The sequence below is a fragment of the Rhamphochromis longiceps genome, linkage group LG5 (genome assembly GCF_057381845.1).
Source record: "Rhamphochromis longiceps isolate RC_006_pf linkage group LG5, R_longiceps_female_GT1.1, whole genome shotgun sequence".
In the NCBI taxonomy this organism is placed as follows: Eukaryota; Metazoa; Chordata; class Actinopteri; order Cichliformes; family Cichlidae; genus Rhamphochromis; species Rhamphochromis longiceps.
In genome coordinates, this window is record NC_140561.1 from 27,292,341 (window position 1) to 27,314,355 (window position 22,015).

Genomic DNA, 22,015 nt, shown 5'->3' on the forward strand with positions numbered 1-22,015 from the left:
TACATGCACAGGGTTTGTGTGGCAGAAGAGGATGCAAGAGATAGGAAGAGATGCAGGAAGACGATGTGTGGTGGTGATGACTAAATGGGGCAGCTGATACAAGAATATTCACACATTCTATGAAGGAATCAGAAAAAATCGGATATCAGTGAATTGGTGCTAATAAAATGCTAGAATTTCACTCACCAAAATCTTTACCTCACAGCAAGTGATTTTATTTGTCAGATAACGGCATATAATCCCCCAAACGGGACTAACAAGGTCAAGATGTTCATACTTTTGTGTTATTGCCTGGTGATTATCTTCATGCATCGTTTTTTAAATCAGACTAACCTCTCTAAGGACATTTCCAGCTTTTCCTGGTAAATCTCACACACAGCATTCTTGGTTTTAATCAACAGCCTGATCGTGTCCTGCACTGACCTTCTCGGTCACCTGCTTATCTCAGTAATACAGACACATCATTGTCCTAACTGTTCACATAGAGCTAAATTTTGCTGCTGAGCAGACATTGTGAGTGAAGGTCTTGTCATCAGTGCACCAGAGATGCAAGGATCAGAGGTAGTGACAGTAGAAGAGTTTAAATACCTGGTGTCAACCATCCAAAGCAATGAACTGTGCAGAAAAGAGTGGAAGAAGAGAGTGCGACAGAAAGATTGAAAGGGGAGGTTTATAGGATGATAAGAGGCCTGATATTATGTATGCTTTGAAGGTGAAGGTGCTAAGATTTTTGCTGCAAGTTACTTGAATAATCCGGATTAGAAATAAGTTTATCAGAGGGATACCTCAGATGGACATTTAGAGGAGGGGTAGTGGGTATATTGGACAAAAGTGGGAAAAGAAAGACCACAGTGAAGATTCAGGTTTTGCTTTAATTTGTCACATGTGTGAACTACACTGTAAAAAAATATTCCGTAGAAAAACAGAAAATGTCCTGGTAATTTTCTGCCAGTACATTTTCTGTTTTTTTACGGAGGTTTGACGGACCTTTCTGTAAATGATAAAACGGAAAATTCTGTAGATTTACAGTATACTCTCTGTACTATTTACGGACATTTCCTTCAGCTATAAAACAGAAAATTCCGTTTATTCACAGTATATTTTCTGTATCATTAACTGATATTTTCCGTTAATAGAAAAATTGAAATTTCTGTTTATATTACTATTTCCAAGCACTTCTTTTCACTGTAACTCATTAAATATAGTTCTTTATATCCTTAAACGTACATTTCTATGCAATTACAACCTAGTACACCATGTACTCAAAAATTCATAAATTAAAACTTAAATTAATTTGTGCTTCGTACACAACAACATTGGTACAATTAATGTTAAATATTCTTTTATTCTCCTTAACTCAAACACTATACTAAAATATAATGACAGCATCCATCTTGTCATAAAACTACTAAACAGCTGATACATGAACAAAATAACTCACAAGCTTTCAAATTTGAGCATTTTTATTTCCTTGAAATCAGGTTGCCCTCATGTAAATGTGTTTATTTACATTCATTCAAGTGGCTACCAAGTGTTTTCTTCAAACAGGACACCTGACAAACAAAAAATGTCATATTTAACGACATGTTCACATTTAATAATATCCAGAGTACCTTTGAGTTAGAATCACTGCCTTGTGGTAGTTTTGCCTCAGCCAAATGGTTAAGGTGTGGTTTACATCCATCTCTGTCCACTTATGATACAGTATACACATGTAGTCAGTTATAGCCAAACACCTTTGATTACTGAATTGCATTCACTTCATTAATGAAGTGAATGTCATTCACATTTGTGTGAACATTTGTCTGAGATTAACTCTTTGGGCTCTTTACCTTACAATATAACATACTTGAGTCAAAATTTGTTGACTGTTTAAGTGGTGCCACATGAATACAACTGAACAGATCTAAAGAAGATGTTCCTGAACTTTGGGTTTATTCGAACAGGACTGATGGATAACCACAGGACTTTTCCCCATATGATAACTACAACACATAATAAATTAAGACAGATTACTGTCCCAAACTTAAAGATAAAAGTGTATTTACGGGACTTGTTTTGTCAGTGAGGAGCAAAGTATAATTAGAAGTGCTTGTTCTGATGAAAAGTTAAACTGTATATAGCGTGAATAAGGATCTGTGTCCACGAATCCTCAGCAGTGACAACACTTAAACATCATAGTTCAAAATCCTTAATGCACACCTTTTTCTCCACGGTGTTCAAATTCTCTAAGCTGGTTAAGTAGAGGAAAAAGTCTGACATATTTCATGACCATTAAATGTTAGACAAGGCTCTGAAAACGAGGTTACAGTTACAAACAAAAACCTCTGCTTGTGCGCACAGACCCTAAATCACAACAAATAAGACAATAGTAAGACAAATTACTACAAAGTCTTGTTACCGCTCTTCATATAACAGTGTGACAAAGTCCTGAATGCAGCCTGCATGTTAGTACATCAAGGTCCATCTGAGCTTTAAGTAAAATACACACAGCTTTTCCTTGGATTTTAAGAGTTGCTCAGTTCATACAGGAACTGCAGCAGTCGGAGTTAACGTGTCGCTGTGTTGCTCCTCCGTGTCAGCCATTTAGACTAGTCGCAATTTATTCTGAGGAAAAAAAGAGAAACAACAAGACATTTTTAAAAAGTTTGTATTTTTATAATTTTTTTTTACCTAGAGCATAAACAACATAAACAAAAAAAGGATTAGGGCTGTGCGATATGACGATATATATCAGATTACGATATAAAAATGTCTATCGTTTCATATTATACACTATTCTTTGTTTTGTGGTGTTGCAAAATAAACTGTTTACGGCAATATTTTTTTCATGGTTTTGATGGTCACTGTAGTGGCTATATTATTTCTTAAAGTTCTCTCCTTCTCTTATACTTAAAATAACCACACTATGGACGGACAAGTGACTGTTTTTACGCGTACTTTCGTTACCAACAATGAGGATAAAACCATCGTGTGGCTCCGCCGTCCGCTTGTTTATTTTCCACATAAACCTTTCACAATAAAGCTCAAGTTTCTGTTGAGACTTTTCAAACTAAACTGAAATGATATACATTATTCTCAAACATAAAATTTCAGAATATGCATCAAACAAATGACCTCAAATAAAAACATCAAGTAACTATAAATGGCGCTTACAGTCACCACGCAGATGAAGGCACAGAGAATACCAGCATGGCCAGCAAGGATGAGGCAGAACCAGAAGGACCAGTCAAAAGAAATCGAGGACCTTATTGTTAAATGAGGGGCTACCTCTGTAGCATGGACATGGTTTGGTTATGAAAAGTCTGACACGCCCCAGAAAACTGTACTATGCAAATTATGCCACAAACTGGTCCCCACCACCACTCGAACACGACAAACCTCTTTAACCACCTACACAAGAATCACATGAAAGAGTTTCGAGAGAGTTTACGAATGAAAAGCAAAAAAGAGTCGTCAGGTGCTCAAAATAATCCTTAGACTCAAACGTTAGAACAGGCTTTTCCTTGCAGCACGCCGTGTAATAAATACTCAGAAAGAAAATGGCGGCCATTTAAACTCATGTCTAAAAATGTATAGTTTCATGCATCGGTCAAAACACTCGACTCCAGGTACACGATGCCCAACTGAAAACATTTCACATAAGTTGAGTTGCCCGAGAATCACAGAATTTACAGAAAATGCACTATTTTGTGATATATATCGTTATCAGGAGAGATACGTCTTATATTGGGATATGAGATTTTGGTCATATCACGCAGCCCTACAAAGGATTATAATTCACGTAGAGTTGCATACACATAACACCATTCTGTTGCAACAAAAGCAGTTTATAATTAAAGTAACATACATACCTTGAAAAACTAAATCAACCACAACATTAAACTCACCTTGTGTTTGTAGAGAAGGTGATCAGGGTTTTTCTTCATTTCCTGAGACCAGCTGCTCTGGATCATCACCAGCTTGTATCTTCATCTTTTTTTTCCACTCGGGGAAGTCTTTCCTTTTCTTGGCCGTTGCTCTGCACTGGAAAACCAAAGTGTGTGATCAAAGGTGAAATAAGGGATATTTTTCCACTGCAGGACTTAAAGTGCTTCAAGTAGTGATAGCTGTTGATCCATTTCTCAAATAATCTGTAAGGATCTGGATTTTTAAGAAAGATACAAATATCTCTGCTTATATTTGGCTAAAAGCTTGATATAGACAAGGCATATAGAGCCCCTGCACACCAGCACTGCGCTTACATTATAGTTCAACCTTTGGAATACAAGCGCGCTGATCCACACAGGTATGCACACGGGTGTTCACTGCTCGTAGACCCAAATTACACCTTTCTTGGCAGCTACTTCGAAGCACATCTGTCCTGCGTGCTGCACAACAACATTGAATATTTAGTATTTACTGCTGTTTACACTTAGCTAGATTAATGCGATGGTGTTGTGTTTAGTATGTTGCTTTGTTTTTTTTCTGCTTGTTTTCTATTCTTCTCTCAACAGGTGATCCAGGAGATTTTTATTTTTTTTTCTCCCCCCCTTTCTCACTGTCCCTCTCCCCTTCTGTTTTTCCTTTCCTTCCTCTTTCTTTCTCCCTTTCCTATCCCTCACTCATGTCTGTCCCGTCTGTAACATCTGAAAATAAAATATAATAAATAATAAAAACAAAGATCGACCAAATGGACCAATACGGCAATGCCACGATGATCCATTTGGCAAAGTAAATCCATTGGGTATCCTTGTTGGTCTTCAGACAACAATTCTGATGGCTAAAGAACCAAATGGGACAGGCAAAAACAAAAACAAAAAAAAAAAAAAAAACATTATAGTTCAATCAAGAAATAGTTATTATTGATTTATTATTGAATTTTTTTAGTAATAATTTTTAGTATTTAATCACATTAGCACAGTGGGGTGACAAAAATATTCCACATACAAGAAATGCTGCTCAGCATTTCATAAATTACATTTTCAACAAATGTTGGAGTAAAAACACAGTTACAGGGAAAATGTGTCTGTCTGTAAATATTAACTAAACATTTCTATGTGCTACAAAATAGACATACTGTAATTGTAAATGTGCTGAAATGAAACTATACTTTCAATAATTTTACCACTACAGTCTGTTAACCACCGAAATAATCTATGCTGGTCAGCTAGCTAAAAGTCTTTACTTTAGCAGCCCAAATCAGAGGCTAACATTAGCATTTGCTAGCGTCAGCCAGGAAGGTCTGAGGCTTAAACTAGGGTTAGTGTAACTTTGCCTGAAACCCTTTAAAGTGTACAGTAGAGCCAACTGTAAAACACAGGTATTGATACAGTACTTATTAGAGTCCTAGAATAATTTCTAGAACCATGGAGTTCTCACTTTCCCAGTTATCCACATCGCTGACTTTCGCTAATTAGCTAGTTAGCAGTCACAGCTGTGTAATACCCAGAGAGACACAGACAGCTAACTATAATATTTATGAAAACTGGTTCAGCCACTGAAGGGCAAAACTGGTGGTATCACAGTAAAAATTATTTTAACATTAACTAAAATAAAGCTTAAGTCATGTTAAACCTAAATAACAATTATTTTTAAAAAATGAGTCAGCAAAATATTCCTGACTTGTCTGGAGACAGCCGAAACCAGTTAACAAATAAATTAACAATTCTTTCTAAATAAAAACACGGAGTCTTTTGAAAAACATTATTTTAATAAAACGAAACATGAGTTTTAATACTTACCACAGAAATTTGAAGGCAGTTTCTCCAACTTCAGAATCCAAAATCCAGATGAAGCCTGAAAGAAGCCTAATGGCTGCTCTTGCGCTTACTTTTCCCTCCTTTTCAGGTTCTTTTTCCCACAATGCATTGCAGTAGTTGAGAAATACAGAAAAATACCTGTAAATGACTAATACGGAAAATTCCTTCACGTTTATACAGTAGATTGTACTGTATTTTTACGGATTTTTTTTACAGTGTACATGCTCTGTCCGCTAGAGGGCACTAACAAGACACCCATTAGCCGTTAATTGCAGGTTTAGATATCCAATTATTTGGTTTCGCTCTAATTTCAGTTTTTAAATAAAAACAATATAGTAAATTACTCAGAAACTGAGAAAACGGGAGGGTCGGGAGTGATGAATATGATGAATAATAATAGTGCGACTGACTGAAAGGGAGATAAAAAAAAAAGTGAAGACAAAAATAAGAGAAGGAAATTAGCAGCTCTCAATAATAAAACTACACTGGTTTTACGTATAATTACCAAATTCTAAAATGAGTCCAAATTCTTTGTTTTGCAACAATTAAATGTGAAAACATTGGCGTGAAATGGCATAATTTTAATCAGGCATATATCGTGGCAACGCCCAACCGGGGGCCTCGGTGTAGACATCGCCGCGGTGCATCCTGGTTCCTTCCTTTCCATCCCAGGCTCGCTCAGCAATCATGGGTACGTCTGAAAGTTAATCTCAAATACCCCAAAAATGTGACTTCTGTGGGGGGTTTTCACAACAGTGCCGCGTATAAAGGTCTTACGAACAGATTTAAACTCGTTTGTGTCGGTAAAACTCTGCAGATTATTTTAAAAAAATCAGTTTTTATGCTGCTTTGAAACCGCAACGTGGAGCGGCCATAACATGTCTGAGCTGCTAGCGGCGTGTTAGCGGCATTAGCTCAGCACACCAAAGGTTCCCGTTACAGTTTAAGCTACCTGTCCCTTATTTTTGTTTTGTACTTGAATCGAAGATTTGCAAATGCCGTTAAAGTGATACCCGGTGGGGGTTAAGTGTCATTTTGAAAGCCGGAGGTTGTCTTTGTGAGAGCACCGAGCTTTAGCCGTTCTCTGCAGTTTTAGCCCAGCGCTTATCCAGCTCTCACTAATTTTGATATGTTGGCAAAATTCTGTTAAGTAAAACTTAACTGAAGCCCTGTCCTCACACTCATGGGAAGGATGCCTGACAAATCAGATTTCTGTTGAATAGGGACTGATAGTGAAATGTTTCTGCCCTGCGAACAGCGGGCTGAACAGTTTTTTATGTACCCACCGAAGAGAAGCATCCGTGTTCCTTTTTGTCTTTCTCGTTAAGGAGTCCGTTTAATTGATCTACAGCATCACTGTGTTTGATGTTTCTCTTTTTTCCCCACAAAGACACTTGTTGTATATTAAAGAGGTGGTTTGATGTTTATTAGAACAGCTTTCTGGGTTTACAACGGTGGCCCTAGTAAGTTGTGATGAAGGGGTGTCTAGACTTTGGCTGCAATCTGTCCCTGGGCCAGACTTTGGACGTGCCTGCTGTATAGGCTCATCCTCATTAACTGATGCACAAATGGGGATATTCTTAAGTTACCCCTAGTAGGTGTCCAAGGGGGAAAGAGTTAAGCATGACTCGGGAAGGTCTGAAGTACCATCTTAATGGTCGTACCCGAGTGTGCTGACTTTGGCTTTTTTCTTCTTTTTTTGCCCTCTTTCAGGAAAGTGTCGTGGTCTGCGTACTGCCAGAAAGCTCCGCAATCACCGGCGTGAGCAGAAATGGCACGACAAACAGTACAAGAAGGCCCACCTGGGCACTGCCCTGAAGGCTAACCCCTTCGGAGGAGCCTCTCACGCCAAGGGGATCGTACTTGAGAAAGTGTAAGTATCACAACAGCAGCTAACACTTGTAATTTAGGAAGATATAAAGTAGTTTTTGGTCTTTTGAGTTCCTCTTTATTAAATCCATAATCAAGGGTGTTTGGGTTTAAGTTAAAGAGCTTTGTACTTTTCCTCTCTGTAGTGGTGTGGAGGCCAAGCAGCCCAACTCTGCCATTAGGAAGTGTGTGAGAGTTCAGCTCATCAAGAACGGCAAGAAGATCACCGCCTTCGTCCCCAATGACGGTTGCCTCAACTTCATCGAGGTAAACGGCAGTGGCGAGTTTATTCTTTAGAGGATTGTTTATGTAGATTCTACAACAGAAACATCGAGCCACCGTGTCCGCAATAGTCCAGTTTATGTGGACTTAAGTGTCTGTGTCTATGAAATGTCTAAGTTGCAGTAAACTACGGATTTTAACTCATTGTAATTTTCTTTTGGGCCCTTAAAAGTTCTTAAATGTATAATTTAGCTCGGTTCTCAATTTTCGCTCTTCTAACCTCTTTTGTTTCTATTTCTTGACCTGCAGGAGAACGACGAGGTTCTGGTGGCAGGTTTCGGACGTAAGGGTCACGCCGTCGGTGACATTCCCGGAGTTCGTTTCAAGGTGGTCAAAGTGGCCAACGTGTCTCTGCTGGCACTCTACAAAGGCAAGAAGGAGAGACCAAGATCATAAACAGTCAACGAATAAAATAAAATAAACACATTTTCAATTACAGCCTGTTTGCTTTGTGTTTTCATTTCACTGTGTTTTTAAGGCACAGTGAGTTAAACTGATGTTTTTGTTACTGTTAAGCAGTGAATCATGCAAACAGTTTTTGCTTGAATTTCAGGTTAAACTACATCAATATTACCAGAAACTGGCTTACGTTTAACATTTAATTCAGGCCAATAATGTCAGTCTTTTCTGTATATATCCTCAAAATAAGGACTTCAAGTAATTTTGTAAGATCTCATTAATGTGAACAGTAGCAAAAACAAGTTTCACATGAACATATTTTTGCGGTTTGGTCGTCATTTTGCACTCACCCTTTCATGTGACGTAAATAATTTAAAATATGTGGGCGACTCAACACACATACAGTCATTAAATACAGGGCTGGGATAATATAAAGGTTCTGACACTGATTTTGAATGTAGACACAGTTATACCTGATCTCAGATCAGAAAGCTGGGTCATAATACTGTGGATCAAAAATAAGTGAAGACATACAGACCTCCCCTTAATGTAAAAAGAACATGTTTTTGGGTTATACTGAGCAAAGTCTTCCAGTGGTTTATCCCCCAAAAGGAGCTTTTGAGTTCAGCAGAAGAAGAAAAAATCTAAAAGTGCTGCACGTTTCACAAAATGATGGCATTTTGTGGCCCAACCTGTGTTATTATTATTTTTAAGTTTTAAAAAAACAGGTTTCCAGTTACTTTGGTACTACGAGTGTTACACAATTAATACAAACAAATCAAAGATATTTTAAGAAGTGAATTTAAAAATAAAAACTACACTTAAAGGTACTTATTCTTTTAAAAATGGTATAAAAGCTGTTTCTATGACTTAATTTCCAAGGAGATAAACTAAAGCTGTATCTGTGCTGTCTGTGGTTTTAGTCTGATACCACTTTGTAACAGCAGATGCTGCAGTGAGTCTGTCATTTTTATTTAAGGAGGTCATTAAAAACACGTTCATTGATGGTGGTGCCCTGGAGAAATGAAATACCTCTTGAGAGAACGAGCTTCAAGCTAAAACAAATTTTTTTGAAAAGAAATGCCTAACGGTAACAGCTCATAACGTCTCAGTAAACACGGTGAAACGCTGCCCTCTGGTGGAAAAAGTTTGAATTACATTTTGCACTGATTAAAATAAATAAAAGTCACATCATGACACCAAGTCGTTTAAACTTCATGGATAACAAGTTGGATCCAGAAACCATTTTGAATCCATGACCACCGCTCTCTCCTTGTCCCTCCTGACTGCTTTGTCTAGTTTTGCTTTATGCTTGCGTCCTTGGCACTAATAGTGTGAGGTGGTGCCTGCAGGCTAGTCCAGCTCCTCCAGTGCCATCAGAAGGTTTACTCTGTCTTCCAGCTGAGTTTTAAGAGTGTGGAGGAGTTACAAGGAGAGCCGGACAGGGCCATAGGAGGTCATCAGCCCAGCAGTGGGACCGGTATCTGCTCCTTTGTGCCAGGTCCGAAAGCAGGAGCACTGCCAGAGCCCTACAAACTGACCTCCAGCTGACAACCTTTAGTGAGGTCTGTGCTCACAGCTCAGCGTCGTGAAGCTCGCCAGGCAGGTCCACAGCTGGAGTCCTGCCACAGTACCAGATATTTGCTCTAAACAATTTGAAGAACACAGCTTAGAACGTTTTCTTTAAAAAAAATAAAAAAGGCAAATCTGAGGTGTGTGTTGGGCTTTTTTAAACTGGGATAATTTGATAACAAAATTCAGGCAAACTCTGATGATTGTGTCAACAGTTTCTTTTTTAATTCTAAATTGTCAACAAAATCAGGCAGACGAGCTGACAATGAGAAGCAGACACCAAACAGACTGGAGGGTGGAGGTGTGTCAGGGTAAACAGCTCTAACCACCCTGCAGTGTCACGCTGTCTGTCTACAGCAGGTAAATATAGTAACTGGTGTCAGATCCCCGTCCTCTCAGCCAGAGTGTTGTAGCTGCACAGAGGAAACATGACAGGCCCTGAGCCTGAGCTTTGCAGGATTGTCACACACGTGAGACGCCTCTGATGCAGATGTGTTAATCTGGTGAGTAAATCGCATGTGTGTATTTGGAGTCATGCTGTATGAACATATATTGTTGAAGGACACAGAAGCTGTGGAGCTTTATCGAGAGAACCCGTGTGGACATAAAGCTCTGGTTTCACAGACCTCCTCCTTCTCCTTCTGCCAGCTTTCAGCAACAACAACTTTGAATCTGCAGGGACTCAGCCAACCCAACACCAAACCACAAGGTAAAGGAAACAGGTGACATCTGATCTGTCAGCTCACAAACCTACAATGAGATGATGGTTTTACTTTAAAGTTTTAAACTGGTCTGGTGAACTCAGGCCTCCTGTCTCCTGAGCATCTTGCTTCACGCTGTAGTACACACTCAGTTCCAGGCTGTTGTTTCAACTCTTGGCTCTCTATGATGTCACAAAGAGCGGGCATCCTTAATATGCTCATCGCAGACACTTCACCTGCTGTGGCTTTTAAACGTAACATTAATGAGGGGCAGCCAATCAGTAGAAACTTGGCTTAAAAGTGGGAAGAGCTAAAACAACTTGTTTCGGTCAGGTGATGACTGGAGGGGATGCACTAAGGCCAAGAAAAGGCTAAACAAAGATTATTTTGATCTGTGAGTGGAGTCCAGAAATAACAATGTGTCTGAAAATGAGCATAATGTGTTGAGTAGCACCAATTTTCAGCTCTCAGGTGACTCAGAAACAAACAAATAAAAAGGAAGGAAATCTGTGTTCCTGAGGACACAGAAGATTATTTTGAACTTTCAAGAACTTCCAGGAATAAAAACACAGACCTGGAACAATCACTCCACAGCACTTCCTGCTGCTTTTTGTTCTGAGTATTTTTCTTAGATAAGAACCTTTAATTTTAGACCACATCAGTTTATGACTATAATGTTTTTTCTCCCATATTTTAACACTTTAGTCACTGAAACTCTGAATATTTTTTCTTGGAATATTAGCCTCCACAGCTCCAATATTATTTTCTTTTGCAATGACCTCCAAAAGATTCCATTGTATAACGTCATTGAATGTCAGTGCTCCTGGGCTCAGGCATATTTTTGCCTTTTACAAACAAAAAACAAAAAACTGGGACTAATGCAGGGTGAAGACAATAATAAAATATAAGACATTTAGCTGTGCCTCAGGTGGTAGAGTGGGTCATCTACCAATTGGAAGGTCAGTGGTTCAGTGGTTCCTCCAGCTGTGTACCAAAGTGTCCCTGTATAAGATGCTGAACCCTAAGTTGCCCTGATGCATTAATCAGACAATTAGAAAGCACTCAGGCATAGATAAAAGTGCTGTATGATCGGATGAATGAGCGCTCCAGTAAAAAGTGCATTGAGTGCTCCGCTGAGTAGAAAGGTACTATATAAATACCATAAATTCCATTTAGCTCACAGACAGACAAAAGCAGGATTCTCAGAAGACAAAATCAATAATTAAACTGAACATTGAGGCCAAACAAAACAAGAAAAATGTAAGGGAAAGCTGAGTTAAAACAACTTTTTGTGGAGAAAAACTCCAGATCAGCCACAGCAGTCGTACCATAAAATCACTGAGATTTATCAGTTTCTCCTTGTGCTGCCACATGCTGCATGAATAAGCAAGCATACAGCTGTTGCTAATAAACAGAAAGGTGAGTGTATGTGAAAGGTTAACACTGTGAAAAAGCTTTAGTTTGACAGTAGACAGATGGATGACCTTCAATAAAAGGTCCACAGCTTGAGTCGAATCTTGCATGTTTTAAATGTAAATGATGATTATTTTTTTTTATTATTTTACAAAATCAAAGAGCAAAGTGTTTGCTTCTAAATTTCTTGCACTGGTTTCACAGATTAAGTAATCTGATTAAGTTCTCAGAAAAGTAAGCTAGATCCAAGGTCTCCTTAGAGCCATGGCCAAAGGCTCGTCTTTGGTGTCTGGAATGACCTGTGTAGGTTTCTTTCCATTAATATGAACATATGACCTCTTTAATTCAGCAGCCCGGTTTCAACATCAGGAAGTAGAAATTGACTAAATTCTGACCCGATTTAAATACGCAGGATTCACCTGGTCTGACCGCGATCATTTATTCTGGCATCATGGAGCTTGATCGGTTCGGCATTCACGATGAGGATGATGAAGATGATGCAGCCACTCAGTACATGATTGAACAGAGTCTGCTGGAGAGCAACAAGCAGAAGGAGATGCACAGAAACGCCACAACGCGGGAGGACAGGAGGTCAGTCCAGCAGATACCTGGAAAAATCAGATGTTTGCCATGTTTTAAGGAACTTGTTGTGCTCATATTCAGCTTCAGTTTTTTATTTTTGGAATCCTTAATATGCATGATTCACTCTTTAAAATAATACTGAACCACTCAGTTTGCTTTCTGTTTGAAACAAATTTGTTTAAGCAGCTTTCTTGTGATTGATATGTGGCCATATTCAAGATCTGCTCTCTTTGACATCACATAGCGCCAGTAAAAGAAAAAACAGATGGAAACTGAGTGTGGTGGGGTTTTTGTTTTGTTTTGTTCTGTTTTTTCTTTCCAGCAGCTCAGAATCTGCAGACATCAGTAAGATCTTCACTGCTATTAGACAAGGTGAGACAAGATGAACACTTCTGATTTTATTGTTAAATAATAAAAAAAATAAGCTAAAGCTTTGTTTTCTTTTTCAGAACTGGAATAAGAAAAAGACTTTGACATAATGCAGTCTAGCATGTGACTGCTTGAACAACATCAGTGAGCTTAGTTCTTATGCTAAGAATTTGCATCTTCTTCCCTGGCACATAAAAAAAACATGTGCCACCTCCTCTCCTCACCTCCTGCCTACAGGCCATCACCACTTGGATGACGCTCAATCAGCCCAGTCACAATAAAAGTCAAGTAATTCTCATTAGCTCTGAGGTTTCACTTTCCAACATACACCCTTTTGTTGTCTGTATGGATTGTTGTCAGGTCCATATTTCCCATAATGTTAAAAGTCTCTGAATCATCTTGTCTGCTGATCATTTTACACCTAACCATCCTATCCAGCTTCATGGACTCCCCATTCCCCAACATACCAAGTATCCACCTTTCAGTGATTTGGTTCCTGCATATCTTCATCTTTCTGTTTCTTACGCTCAGCTTGAGCTCTTCTCCTGACTCCTCCTTCTTGCTTCAGACCCAACACAACCTTCTGCACATTGTCTTTAGGACTTATTACCACTTATTACTTATTACCACTTACCATCTGTTTTTAATCATTTCTCCTGTATTTTAAACCTGTTTTAATACTGTCCTTGTTGTTAATTTGGTGCTGCAGATGACTTTGAGTGCTTTAAAGGCACCAGCATTGTTGTTTTGTTCTTCTTCTTCATTTTTCTTTCTATGAGGACATATATTTGTTGAACCACAGTATACTTCACATAAAACAACAAAAAGTGGTTCTGATGTTTACATGCTGCAGACTGAGACTCTGTATGAATGTCCATCCTTGCAGGTAATGAGAAGCTCCTGAAGGATCTGTGTGTCAGACAGAAAGAGAGCTTTTCACTGGCAGACAGCAGAGGCTGGACGCCTCTTCACGAAGCAGCATCTCAGAGCAACCAGAGCATCCTGGAGCTCACGTACAAAGGTTTGTGTCGGCTTCAGTGTATCTGTGCAGATGTGTGGTAAGTGATGATGGCCTTTATTTAAACTAATCTGTCACCTGTTTTCCAGCTTCAGGCCCAGACTCAGTGAAGTGTTGCACGCTGCGAGGTCAGACTCCACTCTTCCTCGCAGTAGAACATGGTCTTATAGAAAATGCCTCCTTCCTCCTCAAACATGGAGCCAGCCCAGACATCCAGGATGACAACCAGGACTCGCCGCTATTTGTGGGTAAGATGCATGGCATTTCCAGACTTCAATACTAAGATCTAACACCGATTCAGACACTAACTCACAGCTTTTTCTGTGATGTTTGTTGTTGTCCGATTCTGCCTGTCTGCAGCGATCCGCTTAGACCGCCTTGACTTGGTGAAGCTGCTGCTCCTGCGTGGCTCCAACGTGCACCAGGAGGGTTGCCATGGCCGTCGGCCCCTCCACGAGGCCTCACGGTTGGGCAGAATGGAGATGGTAAAGGTGCTGCTGGAGGCCGGAGCGAGGCCCGACCCCCGCAGCCACTATGGCCTCACGCCGCTGGCTCTAGCAGCTCAGGAAGGTCACCTAGAGGTGGTGCAGATTCTGCTGAAGAAAGGTGATAGAAGCTTCAACTAGATAATGGTCCATTAGATGCTGGAAAGTCACTGTCAGAGTTAGATTCAGCTGAGAAAGAAACTAATCTTGGGTTAATGAGAAGAAAACACACCATGGCTTTAAAAGCATGTTGCTTGTCCTGCAGGTGCTGACGTCTTCTCTCAGGCACAGGACGAGGCATCCATCATGTATGAAGCATCAGCGTCTGGTAATCCAGCCGTCATCAGCCTCCTGCTGGAATATGGTGCCGATGCCAACGTTGCCAAACACACGGGACACATGCCAATCCACCGTGTCGCTCACCGAGGACACCTGGAGTAAGTGTTCAAATGTCTTCTGAAAACATTTAATAAAGCATGCATTTATGATTATGTAAGCAAAAAACATCTCAGGGTTTCCACATTACAAAGAAATGCTGCTATAAATTATCATAGAAACCACACCTAAGATATAAATCCTTAAAACTATAGAAAAAGCACTGTCACCTCATTGTCTCATAATTGAAAAAACTAAAATAATTATTAATTCACAGAAAAACAAAAACAAGAAACACAGGAAAGTAGAACCAAACTCACATGAGACAAAAGACTATCAAAATAAGACAGGAAATAACACAGAGACAAGACTGGAGGGACAGAATGGGAACACCTAAGGGGGTTATCAAAAACATATTATCAACTGAAGCAATCAGGCAGCTAAAGGAACAGAAACGGGATCAACACAAACCCCAGGAATGTAAACAGAACACCATAAACAGAAGACTAAATAACACAGGATACAGAACCAAAATACAAGATTATGAAAAATACAAAACAAGACAATCCATAAACATCCCCAAAACTCATAAACCATGGGTCCAAGACCCAAGGTGGTAGTCTTATTTTACTCAGACTGAAGGTTAATGCAGTCATCAGCAACGGTCAGAGAACAGAACAAAAGGCATCCAACATCTAAAGAAGAACTCTTCTTCATATCAAATTCTGACTTTCAAGCTCATTGGAGTTGTACGAACAGAGTGTTTTACCATATTTGCATGTGTGTTTAGACATGTTTCAGTAAATCGCTGCACCTGTTTCCCATTTTAGCAGGTTATGGTAAAGAAGTGAGCGGTGGCTCAAGTCTTTTGCACACTATTTGAACTCGGCAAATAAATCAAAAAGCATGAAAAATGTGTATCTTTGTGTGTTTGCTGTCAGAGCTCTGCAACTACTGCTTCCTGTCACCTCTATGAGGGACATAAATGACAGTGGGATGAGTCCCCTTCACTCAGCTGCTGCAGGAGGACACACAAACTGCATCAAGGTGTGTGTGTGTGTGTGTTTATGGGTGTTTCTATAATCAATAAAAGTAGGTGTAAACAGCATGTGTTTGTTGCTCTACCATTTATATAGAGAGATTTCTCCTAAATGAGGGATTGTTGGTGACAATATAACAAAGCAACTTCATTTCATAGTGTGAAATGTCTGGGTCTGTTGGGGCTAAATCATCATGTTAGAATGACTTCTTTTTATTACTCGTGCAAAAGTTCCCAGTTTGGATGTTCCCTCATCTTCAAACTCCTATCAGGTATTGCTGGACGCAGGGTACGACCCCAACTACATGCTCCACCCCTGGGTTCGCCGCAGCTACGATGATGAGAGGAAGTCAGCTCTCTTCTTTGCCGTCTCTAATAATGATATGCCGTCAGCAAAATTGCTGCTGGAGGCCGGAGCCATGACCAACCAGGACCCGGTCAAATGTCTGCAGGTACAAATGCAAGCACAGGTGCTGATCTCAGGGGTGGGGTGGGGGGCATGTGCCCTCCACATGCTTTTTTTCTCAAATTAAAACATCAAAGAAGCAGCAGAATACCAGCGTGTGTTTATCATGTGGTTTCTTTACATTAGAAAAGGCATTTTCATCATAAATGTATGCAGAAAATGAACAAATTTGCCAGAAATTTATGACACTGACTATCTGAGGATTAAAATTTCCTCCTGGGATGACACCCAGATATCTCACCTAATGTTCTTCCCTAATATGCAAGCAAAACCTCAATTTGTGGATGTGGGCGTGGCTTCCTTAAAGGTTTGGTACAATGTCCTGAGCTGGGTGGTTGAATCTGGGTCTGTTCATCAGGAAAGAAAATAATACCACTGTTTATGATTCAGCGTTCTGTTTTTTTTAGGTTGCACTGCGCATGGGCAACTATGAGTTGATGGACCTGTTGCTGCGGTTCGGAGCCAACGTCAACTATTACGCCAGGATAAACACGACTCACTTCCCGTCAGCGCTGCAGTACGCTTTCAAAGACGAGGTGAGCCGCCGTCTTTATTCAGTACATCTCTACTGCAGATTCAACAGCTTCACTCATGTTATCGTGTTTTCATGTCATGTGTGTCAGGTGATTCTCAGGATGCTGTGTAACTATGGTTACAATGTGGAGCGCTGCTTTGACTGTCCCTATGGAAACAAACCCCACATCCCTGAAGACTATGAGGGATGGAGTGACAGTGTGATCAAAGACACCATGGTAATATAAAAGGTGACATGTAGGCTGTACATAAAAGATGGAAGTAAAACCTGCATGTTTCTCTAGGTGAGCCAAGATATTTAAAAATCTCACCACCAAAATAGTCCTATGATCAGTCGAAGTCATCACCAGTGTTAAATGAGATAAAGGTTTCTGACACAACTTCACCTACTAGTTGTGAGAAGTTTATGCACACATCATGGGAATGAATGCCATGGTAATTTCAAGCTTTTCATGATTTCTTTGAACTGTTGTTTTTCCAGGGTGGAATGATTGTACGGCATAAGTCTTTAATGACTTGCACAAGTTTGAATTCATTTTGGATTTTCTCTTATCCACACAGGGTCGAAGTGCACATACAGATTTGAAACTTAATGTTAACCCACTTCATCCATCCCAAAACCATTACTGTCCTTTTGGAAGACTCAATTATGTCCAAGTTTCAACCATCTAGCTCTGTATTAGAGATGGAGTTGAAGAGTGTGAAAGTATTTTTCCCTCTTTATTATTCTGTCCAACAGTCCCAAACCATAAAACTTTTCTCCACAAGGTATTTAGCTTGTCCATGTGGGTAGATACAAATTTCAGTTGAGCTTGAAAGTGTCAATTTTGGCGCAGGGGTTTCTTTCTTGGTTGACAACCTGTCAGCCCATAATTATTTAAAACTCACTTCACTGTGGTCAGTCACGCTAATGTTCTAGCAGTTTTCAGTTCATGGCAGTCTTGAGCCCAGGTGGGCAGTTTGCGTAGGGGAGAGCAGTGTACCATGACTTATGAGATGAATCATCAATTTGAAAATCATGAACACATTTAATGATGACTATTTAAATGACCATGATTTTTACAATCTACAGTAGTTAGTTAACACAATAAAACAAGTCTTTGAGCTTTTCATGTATTTTAAAACTGTTTTTTTTAAGAGACCTGGAATGTAAATGTGCCTGTCTCTAAGCTACTTTGGTCAAGTTTTGTTAAATGAGCTCTAGACTAAATAAAAGAGATGTGACACTTTTCTCTAAAAGGACAGACATTTTAAGGTATATTTTAAAGTATACCCCACACATGTCGTTTTTAAGTGCTGTCTGCAATATATTGCTGATGACCTAAGGCAATAGGCTAAAACGCATGTCAATCAATAAAGTTGTTCTTTATACTACAAGCTGCTGGAACTTCAGCCTCTTTATCATCAGTGAAAACTCCAACCCAAGCAACTACTAGGTCTATATGTAGATTTTTTCTTTTTTTTTTTTGTTTAATTGTTCTCCAAGGACACATAAAACGATCAGGAACATGGTACTTTCCACAAAAAGCCAAATTTTCCTTTCTCCAGATCACAGGTTTAAGGTAATCATGACTCAGACCCCGGGCGCCTGCTTAGTGGGCTGCCCACTGCTTCACAGAGTGAATGGGTCAAATGCAGAGAAAAACAAGTAATTTCCCCATGGGGATCAATAAAGTATCCATTATTATTATTATTATTATTATTATTATTAAACCTTCTCTGTTTGTTTTCAGTGATAAAATAAAAGCTCTTCCATTTGTCCGTCAGCGCAGTTCTGCGAGGTGATCACAGTTTCCTGGCTGAAACACCTGTCGGGCCACGTGGTTCGTGTCCTGCTGGACTACGTGGATCACGTGACCATGTGCTCCAAACTGAAGGCGGTTCTGATGGAGCAGAAGCAGTGGCCGGACATCTGCAGACTGCAAGGTGACTGAAATTAGATGTTGTCTCTTAGCTCAGAGGGAAAATCCTGAACTCACCGATGGCCTTCACTTCCTCCGCTGCTCTCTCAGAAAACACCCGCTGCCTGCAGCATCTCTGCCGCCTGCGAATCCGCCGGAGCCTCGGCCGCCTCCGTCTCCGGTCCCAGGTCTTCATGAGCTTCGTGCCGCTGCCGGAGCGGCTGAAGGACTACATCCTGTACCGGGAGTACAACCTGCTGCGGGGCCGGTGGGGCGGCAATCCGGGCTGATAATTTAGAGGCTAAAAGAGGAGCGTGTTAGGCTGACATACAAATGTGCATATTTTTATTTCACAAAGAAAATGGGGGGAAATTAAGGAGCATGCAAAACATGTGTTTTTGGTAGCGTTCGCAAACACGACAGCTCGAAAAGATGGATTGATTGAAGGTCAAAGGCAACAATTAGGAAATGATGCTGGTGTATTCTTAATATGACGTGTCACCTTTGACCTCTGACCTCACTCTTACATTTCACATCTGCCTTTTTTTCACCTTGACTCTAAAATGTGTTTTAAGAGAAAAAGTGAGTCTAGTTAGTTACAAATATAATGCAGAATAATATTATATAATAAGCTCGAGTTGTTCATGACAAGTCATTTACAAATCAATACAATCATCCATTACCAACTGATGCATGTTTTGTTTAATCATTTACATTTAAAAACAACAAACAAACTGAAGATGTAGAACATACTATACTATTCCCTTAAAAGTAAATACTGCCCCGAGAGCCAACTGTGCGAATATGTTATTGTACACATGCACATTTTTAAAATAAAACAAAACATTTGCAGGTTTAAAAATACAAATAAAAAAATTAATGTTTTCTACATCAAAGAAACTATAATGTATTATTAAGTCATTTTATAATTATTGTATTTAAGTTTACGTTAGAAAAAAATCAAGCACCATCTGGTTTTTGTAAGGTTATTTATTTTGGAAAACAACACGTGGTATCTGCTAAAGAAAGGTGTGATGCAGGTCCCCATTGTCTTTACTGATGCTACACAGGTGTACAGTAAGGTTAGAGATCTGTAGGCTATTGTATTGATAAAACAGCAGTTTCCACAGTGTTTTTAATTAGTTTTAATATTTTTGCATGTCCAAATAATGTGCGGGACTGTACAAACACATTACCACATGTCCTGGATATTTACGTTATAATAGCCCGTCAATATAAGATTACATGTTTTATACACATATTGCTTTAAATTGCTAAGTGTAAATGTATAAAATGTGATGTAAGAGTATAAAATTGATGTCAGTATTTAACATGGTGATTTATGACAATGACAGCAAAAATAAACATAATAATGCTGTAATTTGAAAATCTGGTGAAATAAACTGAGTCAGAGATTATATTTTGAAAGGTTTGAGAAAACGACTTGATAAAAACTTTCCATAAGCGGTCTGAGGTCGGCTGAAGGACCTTATGTAACAGCAGATGTGGAGTAGAGGTGACAGGATGTCTCAGAGGTCACAGAGACCAGCACCTGGGATAACCCCTGCTGGGGTGCTTTGGTGAAAAAAGTCTCTCACTTCAGTTAAGAGATTTTTTTCCCCGCTTTTTTTGGAAATTCTATGTCACACCAGGAAAAAAAAGAAAAAAAGTCTCATCTAAAGACTGCTCCTGAGTTTGAAGCATCAACACAGGTTTAACTGTAGAAGTTTGGCTGCACAGCTTCTGGACCTGAGAAGTGAAGACAAAGTACCCTAAAACTAAAGCTGTATTATGTTTAATGGCCAGCAGACTTTCCAGCAATCAGTGTAAGTTTCAAGTTTAAAACTTGATTAACACAAAATGATGTTTATTGAATAAATAATGGTATCATCCGGAGTAAAATTGCCTTAAAGCGGGATAAATTTTTTTGGCCCATTCTCTGTAAACCCTGCAGATCAGAAGTTTCTGAAATACTGTCTAGCATCAATAACTATACCATGTTCAAAATCATTTACATCACCTTCAGTGGGTAGTCTGGAGCATGTCTACATGCCTCTGGCTGGTTAGCGGCTAAACAGGTGTACCTAATTAAGTATGTAAATGTAGAAATCTTGCTTTCAGTTGTGGTACATTTGTTTTTTCGGGGAGAGGGTCTCTGATGTTTGCAGAGAATTTGAAGGTTTCTGTCGTTTCTCCATTTCATGCCTTCTTACCCGCTCTGCCCTTCTGCCTGTGACCTGAAAATCTATCTCAAGTACATGATTTTAAAGCAAGTTTTAGCTTCTAAAGTGCACCAACAGAAGACGCACAGGTGCATCTTTTGCTGGAGTGTTTTTACCCTCCATGTTTACAAGAGCAGTGGCACAGTTGGAATGTACAAAGCATGATGAAAGGAGGACTCTTACCCTGCATTTTATTCTACTTACAAATTTAATTAAAAGCAGGGCTAAATATAAGAGTTATATAGGAACATTGTTGCACTCACACACTGTAGTTGGGCTGCACTAAACACCATTATTTGACATAATTTTAAAAAGAGCTTCAAAGTAAGGAATTCGCTTCACTAGGACAATTAAAGGAAACTCCAAGTGTTGTAGCAAGGTGTTAGGCCTTACTGTAGTTGTGGAGATTTTTCCTTTAATTTGTCAATTTTGTGTGTAAGACAGACAGAATATTGCTTTTCAGCCACGTCAGCCTGCCCAATTCTCTATTTTCCATGACTATCAACAGACTCAGCCACTAAAGCTTTTCATTAAATCCCCACTTTTGATTGTTTTTCTTTTTTGGGTCTCATTTATTTAAAGCACCTGTTGCCTCAACCCCTGTTTTCTTTTTACTCTTCCTCCCCTGCTTTCAAGTCCAGGCGGAGGAAATAAGATTTGAGAGGATGAATTGTGGATAAAATGTGACTGGAGGGCATTAAAGTGTGTTTGTTTAGTTGGATCCTGGTCCCAAATGCCCAGAGGTGAATTTTTTCCTTGATTGTTCACTCTGAACTCAGACACTGGATGACATGAGTGAGTCTTTACTTTACTGAGTCTTTTAATTCTGTCACACCGCCCCCCACCCCTCCCCGACTGTGCTTTCAAGAATCACAACACAAGCCCAAAAGCTTCTGGAAAGATTTAATCTCACTTAGTTTCACTGTTCTAAACAAACAGTCAGGACGATGGCAGAGGCAGAGAATGCTGCTAAACAAGTCCGATCAATCACTGAGGCTAATATCCATGATGAAATCTCATGATCTGAGAGGACGCGTGGACCCATCG

At 39.5% G+C, this 22,015-nt stretch overlaps 2 protein-coding genes and 1 long non-coding RNA gene across 5 annotated transcripts; 2 read left to right on the top strand and 1 right to left on the bottom strand.

The window, feature by feature from the left end:
* Positions 1-1,445: 1,445 nt before the first annotated feature.
* Positions 1,446-4,002, bottom strand: LOC146670207 (uncharacterized). The gene is made up of 2 exons (XR_014911871.1): positions 3,891-4,002; positions 1,446-2,607 (listed from the first exon to the last, which is right to left on the bottom strand). It is a non-coding gene; the product is annotated as an uncharacterized LOC146670207 (long non-coding RNA).
* Positions 4,003-6,341: 2,339 nt separating this feature from the next.
* On the top strand, positions 6,342-8,330 carry rps23 (ribosomal protein S23). Its single transcript, XM_085407029.1, has 4 exons — positions 6,342-6,432; positions 7,455-7,614; positions 7,757-7,877; positions 8,142-8,330. Exons 1-4 carry the CDS (start codon positions 6,429-6,431, stop codon positions 8,286-8,288), a joined length of 432 nt encoding a protein of 143 aa, XP_085263155.1. The 5' UTR covers positions 6,342-6,428; the 3' UTR covers positions 8,289-8,330.
* Positions 8,331-10,161: 1,831 nt separating this feature from the next.
* asb14a (ankyrin repeat and SOCS box containing 14a) lies at positions 10,162-21,908 on the top strand. 3 transcript variants are annotated; one of them, XM_085407037.1, is made up of 14 exons: positions 10,163-10,366; positions 10,512-10,572; positions 12,390-12,568; positions 12,885-12,931; positions 13,815-13,949; positions 14,036-14,194; positions 14,307-14,552; positions 14,697-14,868; positions 15,748-15,853; positions 16,118-16,297; positions 16,719-16,847; positions 16,935-17,063; positions 18,618-18,771; positions 18,858-21,908. In XM_085407037.1, exons 3-14 carry the CDS (start codon positions 12,429-12,431, stop codon positions 19,034-19,036), a joined length of 1,776 nt encoding a protein of 591 aa, XP_085263163.1. In that variant the 5' UTR covers positions 10,163-10,366; positions 10,512-10,572; positions 12,390-12,428; the 3' UTR covers positions 19,037-21,908. The 3 variants fall into 3 exon arrangements, with proteins under 3 accessions (XP_085263164.1, XP_085263163.1, XP_085263162.1); XM_085407036.1 differs by having other exon boundaries at positions 10,164-10,366; positions 12,882-12,931; XM_085407038.1 differs by lacking the exon at positions 18,858-21,908 and having other exon boundaries at positions 10,162-10,366; positions 12,882-12,931; positions 18,613-18,699.
* Positions 21,909-22,015: the final 107 nt, after the last annotated feature.